Below are 15973 nucleotides of genomic sequence, written 5' to 3'. Positions count from 1 at the left end.
AACAAAACAAAATGCGTTTGGCGCGCGATTTGTTTGGGTTTTTTTTTTTTTTGTCGTTTGTTTATCGATGTCAATTTCAATTTCAATTTCAATACGATGCGAAGCGATTCGACTGCGAGTGCTTGTGCATACACTAATACACACTCTCTCACACACACACACACGCGCACACACACGGACACGCCGGCGCAGTCGCCGTTCAGACTCAAACTAAGTGAAAATTGCAAGCGGCCACTCGTTTTATTCAAAGGAAAGATTGGGGAGCCCAGACAGAGTCACAGCCGTAGCCCAATAAGCCGAACCACAGCCGGCGCACGATCAAGCTAAACCAGCGCACGAGCGAACGAACAAACAGACGAACGAGCGAACGTGCGAGTGAGTGTTCGGTTGATAGCGTCGACTTCAGCGCAGCGCAGCTCCCGCAATGAATTTTGCTGACGGCAGCGACGCGACGCGACGCGGCGCGAGCTCTCACTCAATGGTCAGCGGCGCTAGCGTCGGCGTCTAGATGCCGCGCCAGCTGCATGTGACCCCCAGCGAACACCCCACCAAAAGGAAATGTAAGTGCAGTCGCTGTAGTTGTTGCTGTTGCTGTCGTCGTCGACGTCGCTGCTGGCAGTGACCCTGCCACTGTGGCCCATTATCAGCATTGTCATCAGGCGACTCTGCTTGAAGCTTTTGTTGTTGTTGCAATGCGTGGCGCTATCGACGAAGCAGCATACACACACACACACATACATACATACATACAGATGTATACATACATACATACATACAGATGTATACATACATACATACATACATTGTATGTACAGTTTGGCAAGAAAGTGTTTACACACAGGGAAAAAATTTGAATTTTTTACTTTGAAGCGAAATAAAAGCAGTAAGAATATGCATATTCAATTTTTTTTAAATGAAAGTAGGTATATTAGACTATAAACTATATTAGTAAGTAAAAAAAATTACAATATGTTTCCATTAACAAAAGAAAATAACAAAAAACAAAAGAAGTAACAAAAATCAGCTGACAAGAAAGTGTTTACACAACTAAAACAATTAATTCATTATAATGTTTTAACTACTTTTTAGTTATAACTAATACTTTTTTTGGCCACCGTTGGCATCTATGACTGCTCCCAAGCGTCTATTCATCGATTGGACCAAGTTTCTGACATATTCCACTGGGATATTTCGCCATTCCTCCAAAACAATGGTTTTCAGCCCAGTTTTATTCTTTGGATGTCTCTTGGTGGGTAAAACTGCCACAGAGATTGGCCAAATGTTTTTGATTTTTTGGAAAACAGTATATAATATACTAAGCCGTGCAAAAAAAGAGGATAGGCTTGAGTTAAAGGTTAAAGGTTAAAGTTAAAGGACACCCTCATCTATTATCACCCAGGGCAGAGCGAATTATGCTCAGAAAAATGGACGAGAAACCAACTATTTTGACCAGGATGGTTGCCAGTGAGCTGAAGGAGGAGTGTAGAATAACCATTTCCCGGGAAAGTGTCAGAAGAGCACTAAAAAGTAATGATCTGTCGTCCCGACTAGCCCGGAAAAAAAAACTGATGTCGGCAGATCACGCTCAAAAGCGTCTAACGTTTGCTAAAATGCACGGAAATCAGCCAGATTCATATCGGGATGATGTAATATTTTGCGATGAATCCAAAATGATGGTATATTATAACAATGGTCCAACTAGAGAGTGGGGCAAGCCCCTAAAAGCCCTCGAGAAGAAAAATATAATACCGACTGTTGATTTTGGGGGTGCATCTCAAGCAAAGCAGTTGGATATCTATGTTTTATTGAGAACACCATGGATGTTGGACAGTATTTTGACATTTTGCGCACACATTTAGTAACCAGTGCCAACAAATTTGGATTCTTTGTCAATGGCAAACCAACTATAAGGTTTTATCAAGACAATGATCCCAAACATAAGGCGCATATTGTGAGGTGCTGGCTACTTTATAACTGAAAAAATGTGTTGGATACGCAAACTAAAGGCCCGGACTTAAGCCTCATTGAGAATTTGTGGGCTTATCTGAAGAAGAGGACCGCCAAGAGGCATCCAAAGAATAAAACTGAGCTGAAAACCATTGTTTTGGAGGTATGGCGAAATATCCCAGTGGAATATGTCAGAAACTTGGTCCAATCGATGAATAGACGCTTGGGAGCAGTCATAGATGCCAACGGTGGCCAAAAAAAGTATTAGTTTTAACTAAAAAGTAGTTAAAACATTATAATGAATTAATTGTTTTAGTTGTGTAAACACTTTCTTGTCAGCTGATTTTTGTTACTTCTTTTGTTTTTTGTTATTTTCTTTTGTTAATGGAAACATATTGTAATTTTTTTTACTTACTAATATAGTTTATAGTCTAATATACCTACTTTCATTTAAAAAAAATTGAATATGCATATTCTTACTGCTTTTATTTCGCTTCAAAGTAAAAAATTCAAATTTTTTCCCTGTGTGTAAACACTTTCTTGCCAAACTGTATGTAATTATAATCATATCATGCATATCTCTTTTCTTCTTTTTTTAGTTCTTTATGATGCGCAGAAATTGTTGCCTTATCTCGCTCCAGTTCCAGAAACTGCCACGGAGCGACGACGAGGCGGCGCCGTCGCGGCGTAGTCAAGGACGACACCGTTAAATTGTGCAGCACAGCATTGTCGCCGGCGACGGCGCAAAAAGGGGAAGAAATTGTTTAAAATTATCACATTGTAAAAAAAAAAGAGGAAGAAGAAGAAGACAGACGGGATGTGCGCTGAAGAGGATCATTAACAATGCGCTGTGGCGCGCAAAAATAGCCACGAGCAGAACAAATCACATTATTAGTCGGCTTCGACGTCAGCGTCAGCGTCAGCGTCGACGTCGACATCAACGTCGTTGCACGTTATTTTTAAAAATTTGTTATGTGGCGCCCCGTTTGATTTTTAGGCGCCAAGCGGCGGCAAATTGTGGCGACACGTCTGCAGCGGGAGCAACAGCAGCAATAGCAGCAGCAACAACAACAACTACTACAACAACATGTACATATACGTAAACAAAGATACAAGATAAGCGCAATTCACGGAGAGGCGCGACAGCCAGCAGACGCCAGCTTCAAGACGCGTCGCGCAGCATCGCCAACGCCGCCGCCGTCGCCGCCGAGAGATCTCTCGATGGCGATGCCAACAGATATCAAGCACGTCTCAATCTCGATTCATTCAGGGCCGGGCCGAGCCGGGCCGAGCCGGGCCGCGACTTGGCCAGAAAGGTTTTTAATTTTTTTTTTTGCCGCCAACGCCGCTCAATTAACAATGAAAAGTCGGTCTGGTACGTCATAATATATTTTTATCTGATTACCAGGCAGTAGACGCCAGACTAGCCACAAATCGTGCGTTGGCACAAACACAACAAAACAACCACACACACACATATACATACATACGTGCACATATGGCTTACTCCCAAGCATCGTCATCATCCTTGCTATCTGTGTGCTTGTATGCGTATGTGTGTGTTTTTTTCACGTGACGATCATGTCAGATCTTTAATCAACAAATCTCACTTGTGGCGCCGCCGGCTCATCAATGTGACGCCACATGCGTTCATCTATGTATACATATATATGTATATATAAATATAAATACATATATATATATATATACATATATGTATGTGCGTACATAGTATGTTGTGTGGCGCCAACATTGCTAGGCGCCGCTCACATTTTGCAGCTGAATGCATTGTGCCACATTGTGTGTCCAGGTAGCATGGCCTATTGCCCATTTTTATGCTAGCTGCGCTGCTGACTTAGTTGCATGCTGCGCACTCCTTATTTGAAATTAAAATTTGAATCTACAATTGAAAATCAAACATGTTTTTACGTCCACCTGTGAATGGCAATTTGACTTGAAGAAGTAAACAAACTGCGAACAGCTGTGCATACCGTGACCAGGGGTCCACCAATTAAATAAAGTGCGTAATTTAATATGCAAACACTAAATATATAATATAGGCTTAGTGATACAACGACAAAAACTTTACAATATTCAGTGTACTCATAAACAAATATTTTATATTCCGTAATATTAAATTTACATAATAAACGTTTAGCTAGCGAACTTACACCAATCATTTTCAAGATGTAAATATTTCATGATTTAATATGATTCCTTTTGAACAAAAAAAAAAACTAAGGTGTTTTTATAATCCTCGAAATAATTAATATCAATGAATTGAAAAGAAGAAATAACTTCTTTTTGATGTTGATTTCTAATATGGTTAATATCAGTACTTTCTTGAACAATATTGCAAGAGCAACATCATCTGTGAGCAGCATACCAAATTTTTGCTTTCAAATGCGCCGCGCATTAAGTCAGCTGTCAAACAATTGGGTGGCAACTCTGTCCGCACTGTTACAGTGCGACTGTCAAAAACGATAAAAAAAAGTTGTCTGCTCGGCATTAAAAATTTCAGCAGCGCTGCTAAATATTTTCCAGCATATCGGTAAGTTTTGTTTAAGCCCGAACTAGAGGAGTGAGCTGAATTGGCAGGAGCGTTTTCAATTGGCAATCAGTGGCAGGCAGCCAGAAAGTAATATTTAGCTAAAAGTCGGTGCACGGCCTGCTTGCAACTTATGTAATTGCCCATAAATTGAATGTTGTTTGTGTTGTGTATTGATTTGTTGCAGAAAATATGATACGTGCACCGCTCGTGAAGGCGCTGGGCGCCCTCGGCTCTCCCACACACCAAATCGCTAGCCGAGCCGTGCGCACCAGCGCCGTATTGGCTCAGACACCGGCCAAGGCGCCCGAGAAAATCGAAGTCTTCGTCGATGATATACCCGTAATGGTGCTGCCAGGCACCACAGTACTCCAGGTGAGCCGCTGCAACTGCAGCCACAAATAGCTATTCCCAATTCTCCCTCTCTCTGCCTCTGATCCTCAGGCTGCTGCTGAGGTTGGCGTGGAGATTCCACGCTTCTGCTACCACGAACGCCTGGCCGTTGCTGGCAATTGTCGCATGTGCCTCGTTGAGGTGGAGAAGAGCCCCAAGCCGGTGGCCGCCTGCGCGATGCCCGTGATGAAGGGCTGGCGCATCAAAACCAACTCCGACTTGACCCGCAAAGCGCGCGAGGGCGTCATGGAATTCTTGCTAATGAATCATCCGCTCGATTGCCCCATCTGTGATCAGGGCGGCGAGTGCGATCTGCAGGACCAGGCCATGGCCTTTGGCTCCGATCGCTCACGTTTTACGGACATCAACTACACGGGCAAGCGGTAAGCTCTTAAAGAAGAAAACAAAAACCAAGCTGAATACTCATTCCTTCTTTCATCGCTTCAGTGCCGTGGAGGACAAAGACATTGGACCTCTGGTCAAGACAGTGATGACTCGCTGCATCCATTGCACACGCTGCGTGCGCTTCGCCTCGGAAATCGCTGGCGTCGATGATCTGGGCACGACTGGACGCGGCAATGACATGCAGATCGGCACCTACGTGGAGAAGCTCTTCCTCACCGAGCTCTCGGGCAACGTGATTGATCTGTGCCCCGTCGGCGCGCTTACCAACAAGCCGTACAGCTTCGTGGCCCGTCCCTGGGAGATCCGCAAGGTGGACAGCATCGATGTGCTGGACGCCGTTGGCAGCAACATCGTTGTGAGCACCCGCACCAACGAGGTGCTGCGCATCCTGCCGCGCGAGAACGAGGACGTCAACGAGGAGTGGCTGGCGGACAAGTCGCGCTTCGCTTGCGATGGCCTCAAGCGCCAGCGCCTTGTGGCTCCCATGGTGCGCATGCCCAACGGCGAGCTGCAGGCCGTCGAGTGGGAGGGCGCCCTGATCGCTGTGGCCAAGGCCTTGCAGAAGGCTAAGGGACAGGTTGCTGGCATCGCCGGCCAGCTGGCCGATGTGGAGGCGATGGTGGCGCTCAAGGATCTGGTCAATCGGCTGGACGGCGAGCTACTGGTCACCGAGCAGGACTTCATCAAAGGCAGCGGCATCGAGGTGCGCTCGAGCTACTTGCTCAACAGCACCATTGCAGGTGGGCGTCATGGGAGTACCCAGTGTCTGGCCAGCTTTTCATATGACTTCTGCTTTTAGGTCTGGAGCAGGCCGATGCTGTGCTTCTGGTCGGCACCAATCCACGCTACGAGGCGCCTCTGGTCAACACGCGTCTGCGCAAGGCCTACGTGCACAACGAGCTGCAGATTGCCTCGATTGGACCCAAAATTGATTTGTCCTACCAGCATAACAATCTGGGAGCCGATCCCAACTTGGTGAAGGACGTTTGCAATGGCTCGCACGCATTCTCCAAGGTGCTGGAGGGCGCCAAAAAGCCAGCCATCATCATTGGCGTCGACGTGCTGGAGCGTCCCGATGGTGCTGCCATCCATGCCACCATCTCCGAGTATTGTAAGAAGCTGAAGAAGCCAGTGAGTATCCGAGCAGTCAAGGCCTTAGATGGATGATAACTCTGGTTGCTTTTCGTTGCAGGACTGGAACCCCTTCAATGTGTTGCATAACAGCGCCTCCCAGGTGGGCGCCTTCGATGTGGGCTACCAGCCAGGCATCCAGGCCGTGTTGCAGGCTCAGCCCAAGGTGCTCTTCCTGCTGAACGCCGATGCCGGCAAGGTGACTCGTGACCAGCTGCCCAAGGACTGTTTCGTTGTGTATATTGGTTCGCATGGCGACAACGGGGCGTCCATTGCCGACGCCGTCCTGCCCGGAGCTGCGTACACTGAGAAGCAAGCGATCTACGTGAACACTGAGGGCAGGCCGCAGCAGACGCTGCCGGGCGTCTCGCCGCCAGGCATGGCTCGCGAGGATTGGAAGATATTGCGCGCACTCTCCGAGGTGGTTGGCAAACCGTTGGCCTACGACAATCTCGACGAGCTGCGTGCCCGCCTCGAAAGCTTGGCCCCACACCTAACGCGCCTCGGCGAGCTGCAGCCGGCTAGCGGTGGCGAGTCCGTCGCCAAGCCCGTAAGTACCCAACGAGTAGATGAGCGCATATAGAATCTCTGCTAATCTGGTTTCCGTCCACAGAGCATATCCATCAGCAGCACGCCCATCGATGTGAAGCAAAAGGAACTGCGCGACTATTTCATGACCGATGCCATCTCGCGCGCCTCCCCAACCATGGCCAAGTGCATATCGGCGGTCAACAAGCAGCAGCGGCAGGACGAGGCCAGGCGCTGCGCGGCCGTCTAAGCAGCGGCCGTGTCCCAACTACGATCTGATCTGATGGCCTATAACACACATATATTAAATAATTAATGTTGTTTCCATTATATTTTTTATTTTTTTTTCTAACTGCGTATCCAAACACTTTTTGCTCTTCGCTTATTGTCGAATACGAGCAGCGGGCGGAAGTGCGGAAACGGAAACGGAAATGGAAATGGCGACAGATATTTGAATAAAAAAAAATTATGGAAAAGCGTTGTGCAGGAAGATAAACAGTTATGCCGGGGGCTCCGAGCACTTTGTAAATGTCAAGAATTTGTTTAAAACAAAAAAAAAATGAAGCACTTATACAACTTGCAAATAGGAAAATAAAACAAAAATACAAGAAATATATAGAAAATACGCGGAATCTAAAATAAACGTGAAGTAGACAAAAATACGTAACATTGTCTGTGTGTGTATGAGTGTGTGTGCGGGCGTATATATGATATACATATATATATTCGTATATCATCAATGTAGTTGCACAGAGAGCTTGTAGTTACATCTCTTTCTATTTATATAGCCCTCTCGCTTCTGCACTCGCACTACTCTAATCGGTTGCCAAAAAGAGAGAAGCTGCTCTTACTAAGTAGTATCAATATTTATAGAGATATGCTTGATCTACAACTATAAATTGTAAGGATCTACTAAGATCTATATCGATAGAGCGTAATACCGAAGCATATGTACTTTGGGAATATTGGAACAACAGACTTCCAATGGATGCTGTCTCTACGAGCTACGTATATGTATAATTCTTAGAGCTGAGTATGATCTCAGGCTGCTCGGGAATATATGTATGTGTATACCTACAATAATTATATTCGTTACATAAACTACTCTATTGAATAATACAACCAATTTGTCTTGTATGTGGGTAGAAAACTTCTATTGTTCATATTTTTGTACCGTAAAAATACAGATTTATTTATTAATATTTAATCATCTTCATATAACATAATTTCGTAATTTTGAGTGCACACCGCACGGGGGCCGCTACGGCGGCAGGAGAAAGGGGGCGGATGCTGCGCTCAGTTCTACTGAAGCCGAAAGTCCTGCCCCTTCTCTTGGCCGCCTTCCTGATAGTCGGCTGAGCTATTGTGTGTGTGTGAGTGTTGTGAGTGATGTGTGTGTGTGCTTGTGTGTGTGCGCATGTATGCATGCATGCTACTATCGAATCTAAATTAAAACTTGAACCTTTATCGCTAAGCTGTAACAACTCTCAAATTCGTTGGTCATATCACGGCATCTCCTCAGCCTAACCAGAAGCGAGTGTGTGTTGGGGCGTGCTTTCCTATGTCGGGGTGTACGTGTGCGTGTGCGTGTGCGAGTGTGGGTGTGGGTGTGGGTGTGCAGGCGTGTGGGTGTGTGTGTGTGTGGAGAAATACAATCTTATGGAACGTGGCCCCCCGTTTAGCTGCAGCAGCTGGCGGGCGTGGGATCCAGACCGGAGCGCTTGGTGATGCTCAGACGTGTGAACTCCTCCGCGGTGGTCGGATGGATGCCCACGGTGTTCATCAGCGTGGGGATGGTCAGGCCTGACTTGAGGGCGGCGGCAAAGCCCTGGATGACCTCGCCGGCCACCGGTCCCAAGTAGTGCAGTCCATAGACGCGCTGCTCGCCGTTGCGCTGGGCCACAGCCTTCACATAGCAATAGCGCACGCTCTTCTGCGGTATGAAGAACTCCGTGGGCTTGTAGTAGCCGTGGAACACCTCGATTTCTTCAGCACCGTATAGCTTTATGGCATCCTCCTCGCTGAGGCCGACGCAAGCATACTCCAGCGGAGTGAACACAGTGGTGGCCACATCAACATAATCCATTCGCAGCTCAGAGTCCGCATAGAGGCGGCGGGCGAGCAGGCGGCCGGCTAGGACGGCGACGGGCGTTAGCTCCGGCTTGCCATAGATGATGTCACCGACAGCATAGATGTGCGGCACATTGGTTGTCTCTTCGCAGTCCACCTGGATCTTGTCCTTGTGTGTCAATACGCCAGCATTGTCCAGATTCAGGTCATCGACCAGTCCCTTGCGGCCAATGGCCCACAGGACTGTGTCGAAGACGTCGCTGTCCACCTCGCCGGTCTCCGTGTTCTCGTACTTGACCAGCAAGCGGCCGTCGGACTGCTTCTCGACAGACAGCGGCACCGTTTTGCGCAAGAATGGAATGCCGCGCTCCTCCATGGCGGCGGCCACCAGATTAGCCATCTGCTGATCGAAGCCGCGCAGCACAATCGAACGCACCATCACAGTGGGCTCGTAGCCGAGTCCCTTGAGGAAGCCGGCGCACTCCAAGCCAATGTCTGGAAGTTGTCAAATAGAAAGGCAATTAAGGAAGGCTGCATGGATTGGGGGTAAGCTCAAGTCGACTTACAGCCAGCGCCGACGACCAAGGTCTTGCCAGGCTCATGGTCCAGGCTGAACAGATCATCGCTGGTGATGCCGTACTCAACCGCTCCAGGTATATTCGGATAACGGGGACGGCCACCGACGGCAATCACGAAGGTCTGGGCGGTAATGGTACGCTCGCCGCCCTTCAGCTTGGCAGAAATCGTGTGCGAGTCCACAAAGGAGCCGAGTCCATTGATGTACTCGACTTTTCTGCAAGGAGAAACCAGGATGGTTAACAGAGACTCAAATGATGACGAGATCGATCGTGTCATACTTGTCGCGCAGATCGACGCGAGTCACCCAGTTGACGGACTTGATGTGATTCTGCACCGCGGTGACGAGCTTGCTCCAATCGGGCTTGATTTTGTCGTCGACATTCCAGCCGTAGGCGGCTGCCTCGTGCACGGCCTCGCCCAGGAGGGCTGCCTGATGCATGAGCTTCTTTGGTATGCAGCCGACGTTGACACAGGTGCCGCCGACGCCCCACTTGGTGCCCAGGGGAGTTGGCTTCACGAAGTCCAGGCAGGCGACGCGTGCGCCATGCGCTACAGCCTCCTTGGCGCAGGACAGGCCACCAGAGCCGCCTCCAATAACAACCAGATCATAATCGTAGTTTCCTGTAAATGCAAAAAGGGTAGCAAAAGTCAATTAGCAATCAACTCGACTTGGCAATGGAGCAGGCCGAGCTACCCTTCAGCAGCTCGCTCAGCTTGCTGGGCCTCTGCTGCCTCTGGCGCAGTCGTATATCCATGTAGGCCGAGCGATATATGCTGCGTCCCTCAGCGGGCCGCTCGTCCGCTAGCGAGGCGGGCACAAACTCAAATAGATGCATTTGGCCGGCCACTGCGGCATCGACTGCGCCTCGCTTTACTCCAACGAGCAGCTGGAGTTGTTTTGATTGTGATTCTGATTATGATTTGCGATTGTGATTGTGATTGTGTTGTGTTGTGTCCTCCCGGTGTTTAACTATGCACGTGTGTGCCTGCCCTCCGCAAATCAAAGTGGAACAATCATTGTCGGCCCCGCCCTGACCTGAGGTTTGCTTTGGAATCCAATACGCTTGCCATGGCAACGACAACCGACTCCCCGACTCCGCGACTCGCCGACTCCACGACCCGACGACGATTCGATTCGTGTTTGTGGTCGGCGGCAGGTCGAGGGGGATTCTAGTTGGATGGGGCGGCCAGAGAGCAGCCAGCCGAAAAGGTGTTGCCTAATTGGCGGTTGCTTGTATCAGAAGTGTGATATCTAATTATATTTCATTTATCGATTCGCTCCGTCTATCGATATAACAATGAACGACGGAGTTGTACATAAATAAATATTAATTTTAGAAATTATAGAGATATATACAGAGATCGTAAAGATAAAAGCGTTTAGCGTTAATGTGTATCAGAAGTGTGATATTCAATTATATTTCATTTATCGATTAGATCCATTTATCGATAGAACTAGGAACGACAGAGTAAATGAAGATCTCTTGTGAAATATGTACATATATTGATATTACAGTTTACTACAACTCAAGAGCGTTTCGTAAACAAATTGTATAATATATATTTGCATATTCCGATATTTCTAAATGGCTAAAAATACAAATCATCCAATTGCTTGGCCTAGGCAAAAGTCCAATTAGAGCGGAACGATTCTGATAAGCGTAAGCAAATCAAATATCGGAACGAGAAAATAATAAAGTGTGGAAAGCTTATCGAAGCGTTATAATGGAATCAACTCTAGAACAACTATTTATGATAGAAATATGTGAAAAAATGATCATTCTTTGTACATACATATGTATACTATATATGCACATGTCTGGCGAATACATACATGCATATCGTATCGTGTCGAGGTTTAGCTATGGCTTATTGATATACAACAATAAAATATGCATAAATGATAGAAAACGACATGCCGAAAGCTAATTAAATTACGTGCTGCTGATAAAGCAGTCAGCTCTTGTAGATACCCCCCGTTCCGGCACTCCCCTGACCGGACAACCAAAAATTTCCTTGTTAGCACCAAACAACAAACACGTCACCAACTAGTTGACATTTACGATGCGAGCCCAATGGGAAGGGTATGCCAAGTCACGATTGCATTCCGATACGATATACAAACTCACGATGACGGTGTGCTAATGAAAACGATGATAGTGATAGGCATAGTGACGTAATCGTCCGCTCTCTGCGCGCACCAAGAGGATGTGCTGCTTGTGAAATATCTGCTGGGAGCATTCAAATTCTCGAACATTCGACTTAAGTGGATCTTGCAAGATGCCTAGGAGAACGGCAATAACTTGCCATCCAGCTGCAGATATGGTTGTAATTACAGTTACGGTTAGAAAGCTGTTACCGTTTGCCCTCGAGCTGCCCTCTGCTGCCAAAATCTTTCTCAGTCGCGATCGTGACGCTGCAAAAATTGTTGTGTTTTTTGGCTTTATGGTGAGGATCAGAAATAATCGATTGACGGTTCGATAAGCTAATCAGACGATACGTGCGTAGCGGAGCGAGGGAGCTAAACAGTTATTATACAATAAGAAAAAAAAACCATACACACAATCCAAATATGTGGCTTGAGAATGTGGTGGTACCAGAAGAACAGATAAAAAATAGCGGGAATTACGTTTGATCGATAGAAGAGCAAGAGAGAGAAAGAGAGAGAGAGAGTTGCAATTACTTCTTTGGCACTGCGGCTTTCGGTGTGTGTGGGGGAGAGGGAAGCGGTTGTTGGCTGGCTGGCTTACCTCGTACTGGTTTGACCTTGCGCACGGGCTGTTGGTACATGGCCTGCCGATCGCAGTGCGGATGGTTAAAGGGCGGCACATTAAGCCCGGTGTCGCTGGTTGAGCTCTCGAGCGAGCTGCGGCCGGTCTGCAAAGTTTTGCCCGGATTGCGTCCAGACTGTTGCGAAGTACGTCGAGCGCCCTTGTCCATTATTGTTGTTTGATTTCGTCGTTGTTGTGATTGAAAATTATTGAGTATGTAGTGTGAACTATTTGCAGCACTTGTTTTTGTCGTGCTTGACATTAAAATCGTCGCATGCTGGCGTACCAGCGTTATAGAGAATCTCGAATTCCACAGCGTGAGCGACATGATGAATGTGTATATACAATGTTTATATTACCGCTGAATCACGTTCCCCGGTGGTGCACAGTACACCGCGGTAACCACTTGATTGCTTCTTTGAGTCTAAAGTTATCAAGTTGTTTGCGGTACACGATCTTAGCAAAGTTTTCAGTTTTGTTGGCGAAATCACAGACACATAAGAAGTAAAAGGAAAAAAACAGCGACGTCGTTGCTGCTCAGCGCTTGGAATGATTGGAAAGTGTGGGCAGCGACGCTCGCTACGTAACAGCAACAGCGACAGCGCAGCTGTATGCGAATGCGCGTCGAAAAGAGAATTCGATGTAGATGGCGGCAATAGCGGCTGGCATAGGGTCGCCGAGCTGTTTGGCTGACCATTGAAAAGAAATTCGTGCTCAAATTATTTACATAATTTGCATTCAAATAAGACACTGGAAAGAGCAACAGTTGGCTGCAACAGTCAGGGTTGCCACCTGGCCCAACTGGCAATCCTATCGAGTATGTATTTGGGTTTTGCGTATGGCTGGCAACTCTGTCAGCTGCCGGCCGCTGTGTAGAAGAGTTCGCATTTTTGCTTATTGGGAAAACATACACACACACATGTTAGAGATAAACGTAATTAAAAGCAGCGTAGCCACCCAGCGCCTCGTGAAGCAACAATAGTGTAGCAGCTTGTGTCGTTAGTGTCAGTTATAAAGTTTCGACTGTTTATTGTCGCCGCTTAATCGCTCAAGTGCAAATAAACGATTAGATTTCCAGTGAAAACTATTGCACTGCACGATGAACTCAATACTCATAACGGGCTGTAATCGCGGTTTGGGGCTGGGCCTCGTGAAGGCATTGAACAAACTGCCGGAGCCACCGCAGCATCTTTTCACCACATGCCGCAATCTGGAGCAAGCCACGGTAAGTAGTTTTGTCTAGTCATGTCTCAAAGGGGTGACTCATGCATCCCCCCCACATCGAAACTACGCGAATAATTAACAAAACTGGCTACAGCAACAATATACATACATATGTATAACCCGTAACGCGAGGGAGACAGCAGAAATATTCTTGTCTTGTGGCATCACTTCTTATTCCGCTACTTACACTCACCTTTACCTTGCACGGGCGCCATGTTTTGCAGTTTGGGCAAGTGTTTTAAGCTAACGAACAGGATCAGCAATAGCTTCCAAATATTTGAGGAAATCGGTTATCAGTTATACTGAAGATGAACACACTCAGTACGGCACTTTAACGGTTAACAAAAAATAACAAACTTGTACTTGTCGAATAACAGTTAGCCAGCTACTGCTCTCCCGCGATACTCTCGCCAGCGAACGCAAATGCGAAATAAGCGGTAAACTTTTTGCTATTGCTTTTACGCTTTCGGTTCGATGCTTTGGTCGGTCTTTGCAGCTTATATTCCAGTTGTGGAAAGCACGAACTATCGATGTATCGACGAACGTGAGTATCGATACTTTTGAGTTTGCAATGCGACTATTACATTAAGTTGGCCGCGTTCCACGGCATGAACATGCCGCGAGTTTTGAATAGTACTTTATTAACATTAACATTGGTCTGATTTTACTTTTAGGATCTAAAAAATCTGGCCAAAGAACATTCTAATATTCATATATTGGAGATTGGTAAGTGGATGCAGTCGTGCGTTTAGCCCAAACTAACATTCCTGCTCTCCACAGACTTGAAGAATTTCGATGAATACGACAAGATTGTTAACCAAATTGCTGAGGTGACCAAAGATAGTGGCCTTAACGTGCTCTTCAACAACGCTGGCGTTGCACCCAAGTCTGTGCGTCTCGGCGCCACCAGGCAGCAGGATCTGATTGATACGCTGCACACCAATACCGTGGTGCCCGTAATGCTGACCAAGGCCTGTTTGCCGCTGCTTAAGAAGGCGTCCGATGCCAACGAGGCGGAAAGCATGAGCGTTAAACGTGCGGCAATAATCAATATGAGCTCAATACTCGGCTCCATCAAGTCCAACACGGATGGCGGCCTGTTGCCTTACCGCGCCTCCAAGGCTGCCCTCAATGCGGTCACCAAATCGATGAGCATTGACCTGGCACCCCAAAAGATTCTGTGCGTCAGCTTGCATCCCGGCTGGGTGCGCACCGACATGGGTGGCAGCAATGCTCCACTGGATGTGACCACGAGCACCACAAAGATTGTGGAGACCATTTGCCAGTTCAACGAGTCGCACAACGGTGGCTTCTATCAGTACGATGGAGCAGAGCTGCCCTGGTAGAGCCAAGCGCCATAGTTAGCGTCTACACAGATCATATATCATATGTATATATATATATTTTGTTGCTATCTATGTAAATTATTGTTGATGCTAAAACAAATGCGTGGAAATCATAAGCTTGTTTTACATCCACAGCTGACGTGGCATTCGGGGCAGCCGTGCCAGCCCTGCCGACGAAATCTCAGTTAGAAGAGCTCCAGCGCAGGTCAGAGCATCGGCGGCTGCGATGATTGGGGCTGGCCATCGCCTGGTCCGTTCATGGGGTATGCAACGCGTTTGCGCAGATCGAGCCGAGGTCGTCGATTGCCGCTGTCTCCACTCACTGGCGGCGGATCGTTCCAGCCGGGCGTGAGTGAACCTGAGGTTAGGCGACAGAAATCTGTTAACCAATGACTTCTTTTAGACTTGCCGTCGTTCAATTTACCTGGAAATGCACCACTGGGGGCTATTGTCTGCCCCATGGGCGGTGGTGGCTGCTGCTGTGCTGGCGGTGGCGGTGGCGGTTGCGGTGTCATGTCTATATTCACTTTGAATTTTAAATATCCAACTATACACGGTTTTCCGCTATTGTTTCGCAGCCAAAACTTGGTGTATTTGCGCTTATTGTTGTTTTTCTCCTTTCGCCAAGTGTCAACAAATTTGTGTGCGCAGCAACTTTCACGCGCGAGCAATGCTGCGCGCAGCCAACTTCAAGTGAGAGCGCGAATTGCGCACAGCCAACTTAACACATTTGGATTTTGAAACGTTAATTTGATTAGGGAATGTTACAAATTGCCATCCTCAGACAGGTTGGATAGCCAACAGAAGGTGTTTGCAGATTTCATTTGTTTGGTTAACTGTTTGCTTGGAAAGCTGGGCATAATTTTAATTTCATATAAGGGTCTCTAGGTGTAGTTTTTTTTACCTCGGCAATACCACTGACCAAAGACCAGAGTGGCAATACATAGACTGTTGATGGCAAAACTTGCGTTCGTTACAGTGTGTCTTACCTATGAAAAACATTTTAAAGGTATTCTTATATAAGTAAACCC

At 47.1% G+C, this 15973-nt stretch overlaps 4 protein-coding genes across 6 annotated transcripts; 2 read left to right on the top strand and 2 right to left on the bottom strand.

Moving 5' to 3' along the window:
- Positions 1–4387: 4387 nt before the first annotated feature.
- Positions 4388–7282, top strand: LOC6584748 (NADH-ubiquinone oxidoreductase 75 kDa subunit, mitochondrial). The gene is made up of 7 exons (XM_002010354.4): positions 4388–4498; positions 4683–4870; positions 4940–5271; positions 5336–6033; positions 6093–6424; positions 6486–6974; positions 7038–7282. The coding sequence occupies exons 2-7, from the start codon at positions 4688–4690 to the stop codon at positions 7200–7202; spliced, it is 2199 nt and encodes a 732-aa protein (XP_002010390.1). The 5' UTR covers positions 4388–4498; positions 4683–4687; the 3' UTR covers positions 7203–7282.
- Positions 7283–8084: 802 nt separating this feature from the next.
- Positions 8085–14057, bottom strand: LOC6584747 (thioredoxin reductase 1, mitochondrial). Of its 3 annotated transcripts, none has more exons than XM_044007004.1 (4): positions 13796–14057; positions 9880–10222; positions 9589–9815; positions 8085–9517 (listed from the first exon to the last, which is right to left on the bottom strand). In XM_044007004.1, the coding sequence occupies exons 1-4, from the start codon at positions 13809–13811 to the stop codon at positions 8631–8633; spliced, it is 1473 nt and encodes a 490-aa protein (XP_043862939.1). In that variant the 5' UTR covers positions 13812–14057; the 3' UTR covers positions 8085–8630. The 3 variants fall into 3 exon arrangements, with proteins under 3 accessions (XP_043862939.1, XP_015017090.1, XP_002010389.1); XM_015161604.3 differs by having other exon boundaries at positions 13790–14056; XM_002010353.4 differs by lacking the exon at positions 13796–14057 and adding an exon at positions 12352–12849.
- On the top strand, positions 13028–15055 carry LOC6584746 (C-factor). Its single transcript, XM_002010352.4, has 3 exons — positions 13028–13597; positions 14271–14322; positions 14377–15055. Exons 1-3 carry the CDS (start codon positions 13472–13474, stop codon positions 14940–14942), a joined length of 744 nt encoding a protein of 247 aa, XP_002010388.1. The 5' UTR covers positions 13028–13471; the 3' UTR covers positions 14943–15055.
- On the bottom strand, positions 14979–15622 carry LOC6584745 (basic salivary proline-rich protein 1). Its single transcript, XM_002010351.4, has 2 exons — positions 15367–15622; positions 14979–15300 (listed from the first exon to the last, which is right to left on the bottom strand). The coding sequence occupies exons 1-2, from the start codon at positions 15455–15457 to the stop codon at positions 15149–15151; spliced, it is 243 nt and encodes an 80-aa protein (XP_002010387.1). The 5' UTR covers positions 15458–15622; the 3' UTR covers positions 14979–15148.
- Positions 15623–15973: the final 351 nt, after the last annotated feature.

This window comes from Drosophila mojavensis, unplaced genomic scaffold (assembly GCF_018153725.1).
Source record: "Drosophila mojavensis isolate 15081-1352.22 unplaced genomic scaffold, ASM1815372v1 contig_136, whole genome shotgun sequence".
Taxonomy (NCBI): Eukaryota; Metazoa; Arthropoda; class Insecta; order Diptera; family Drosophilidae; genus Drosophila; species Drosophila mojavensis.
Note: the sequence above shows the minus strand (reverse complement) of the source record. Positions and strands in the feature narration are given on the sequence as shown.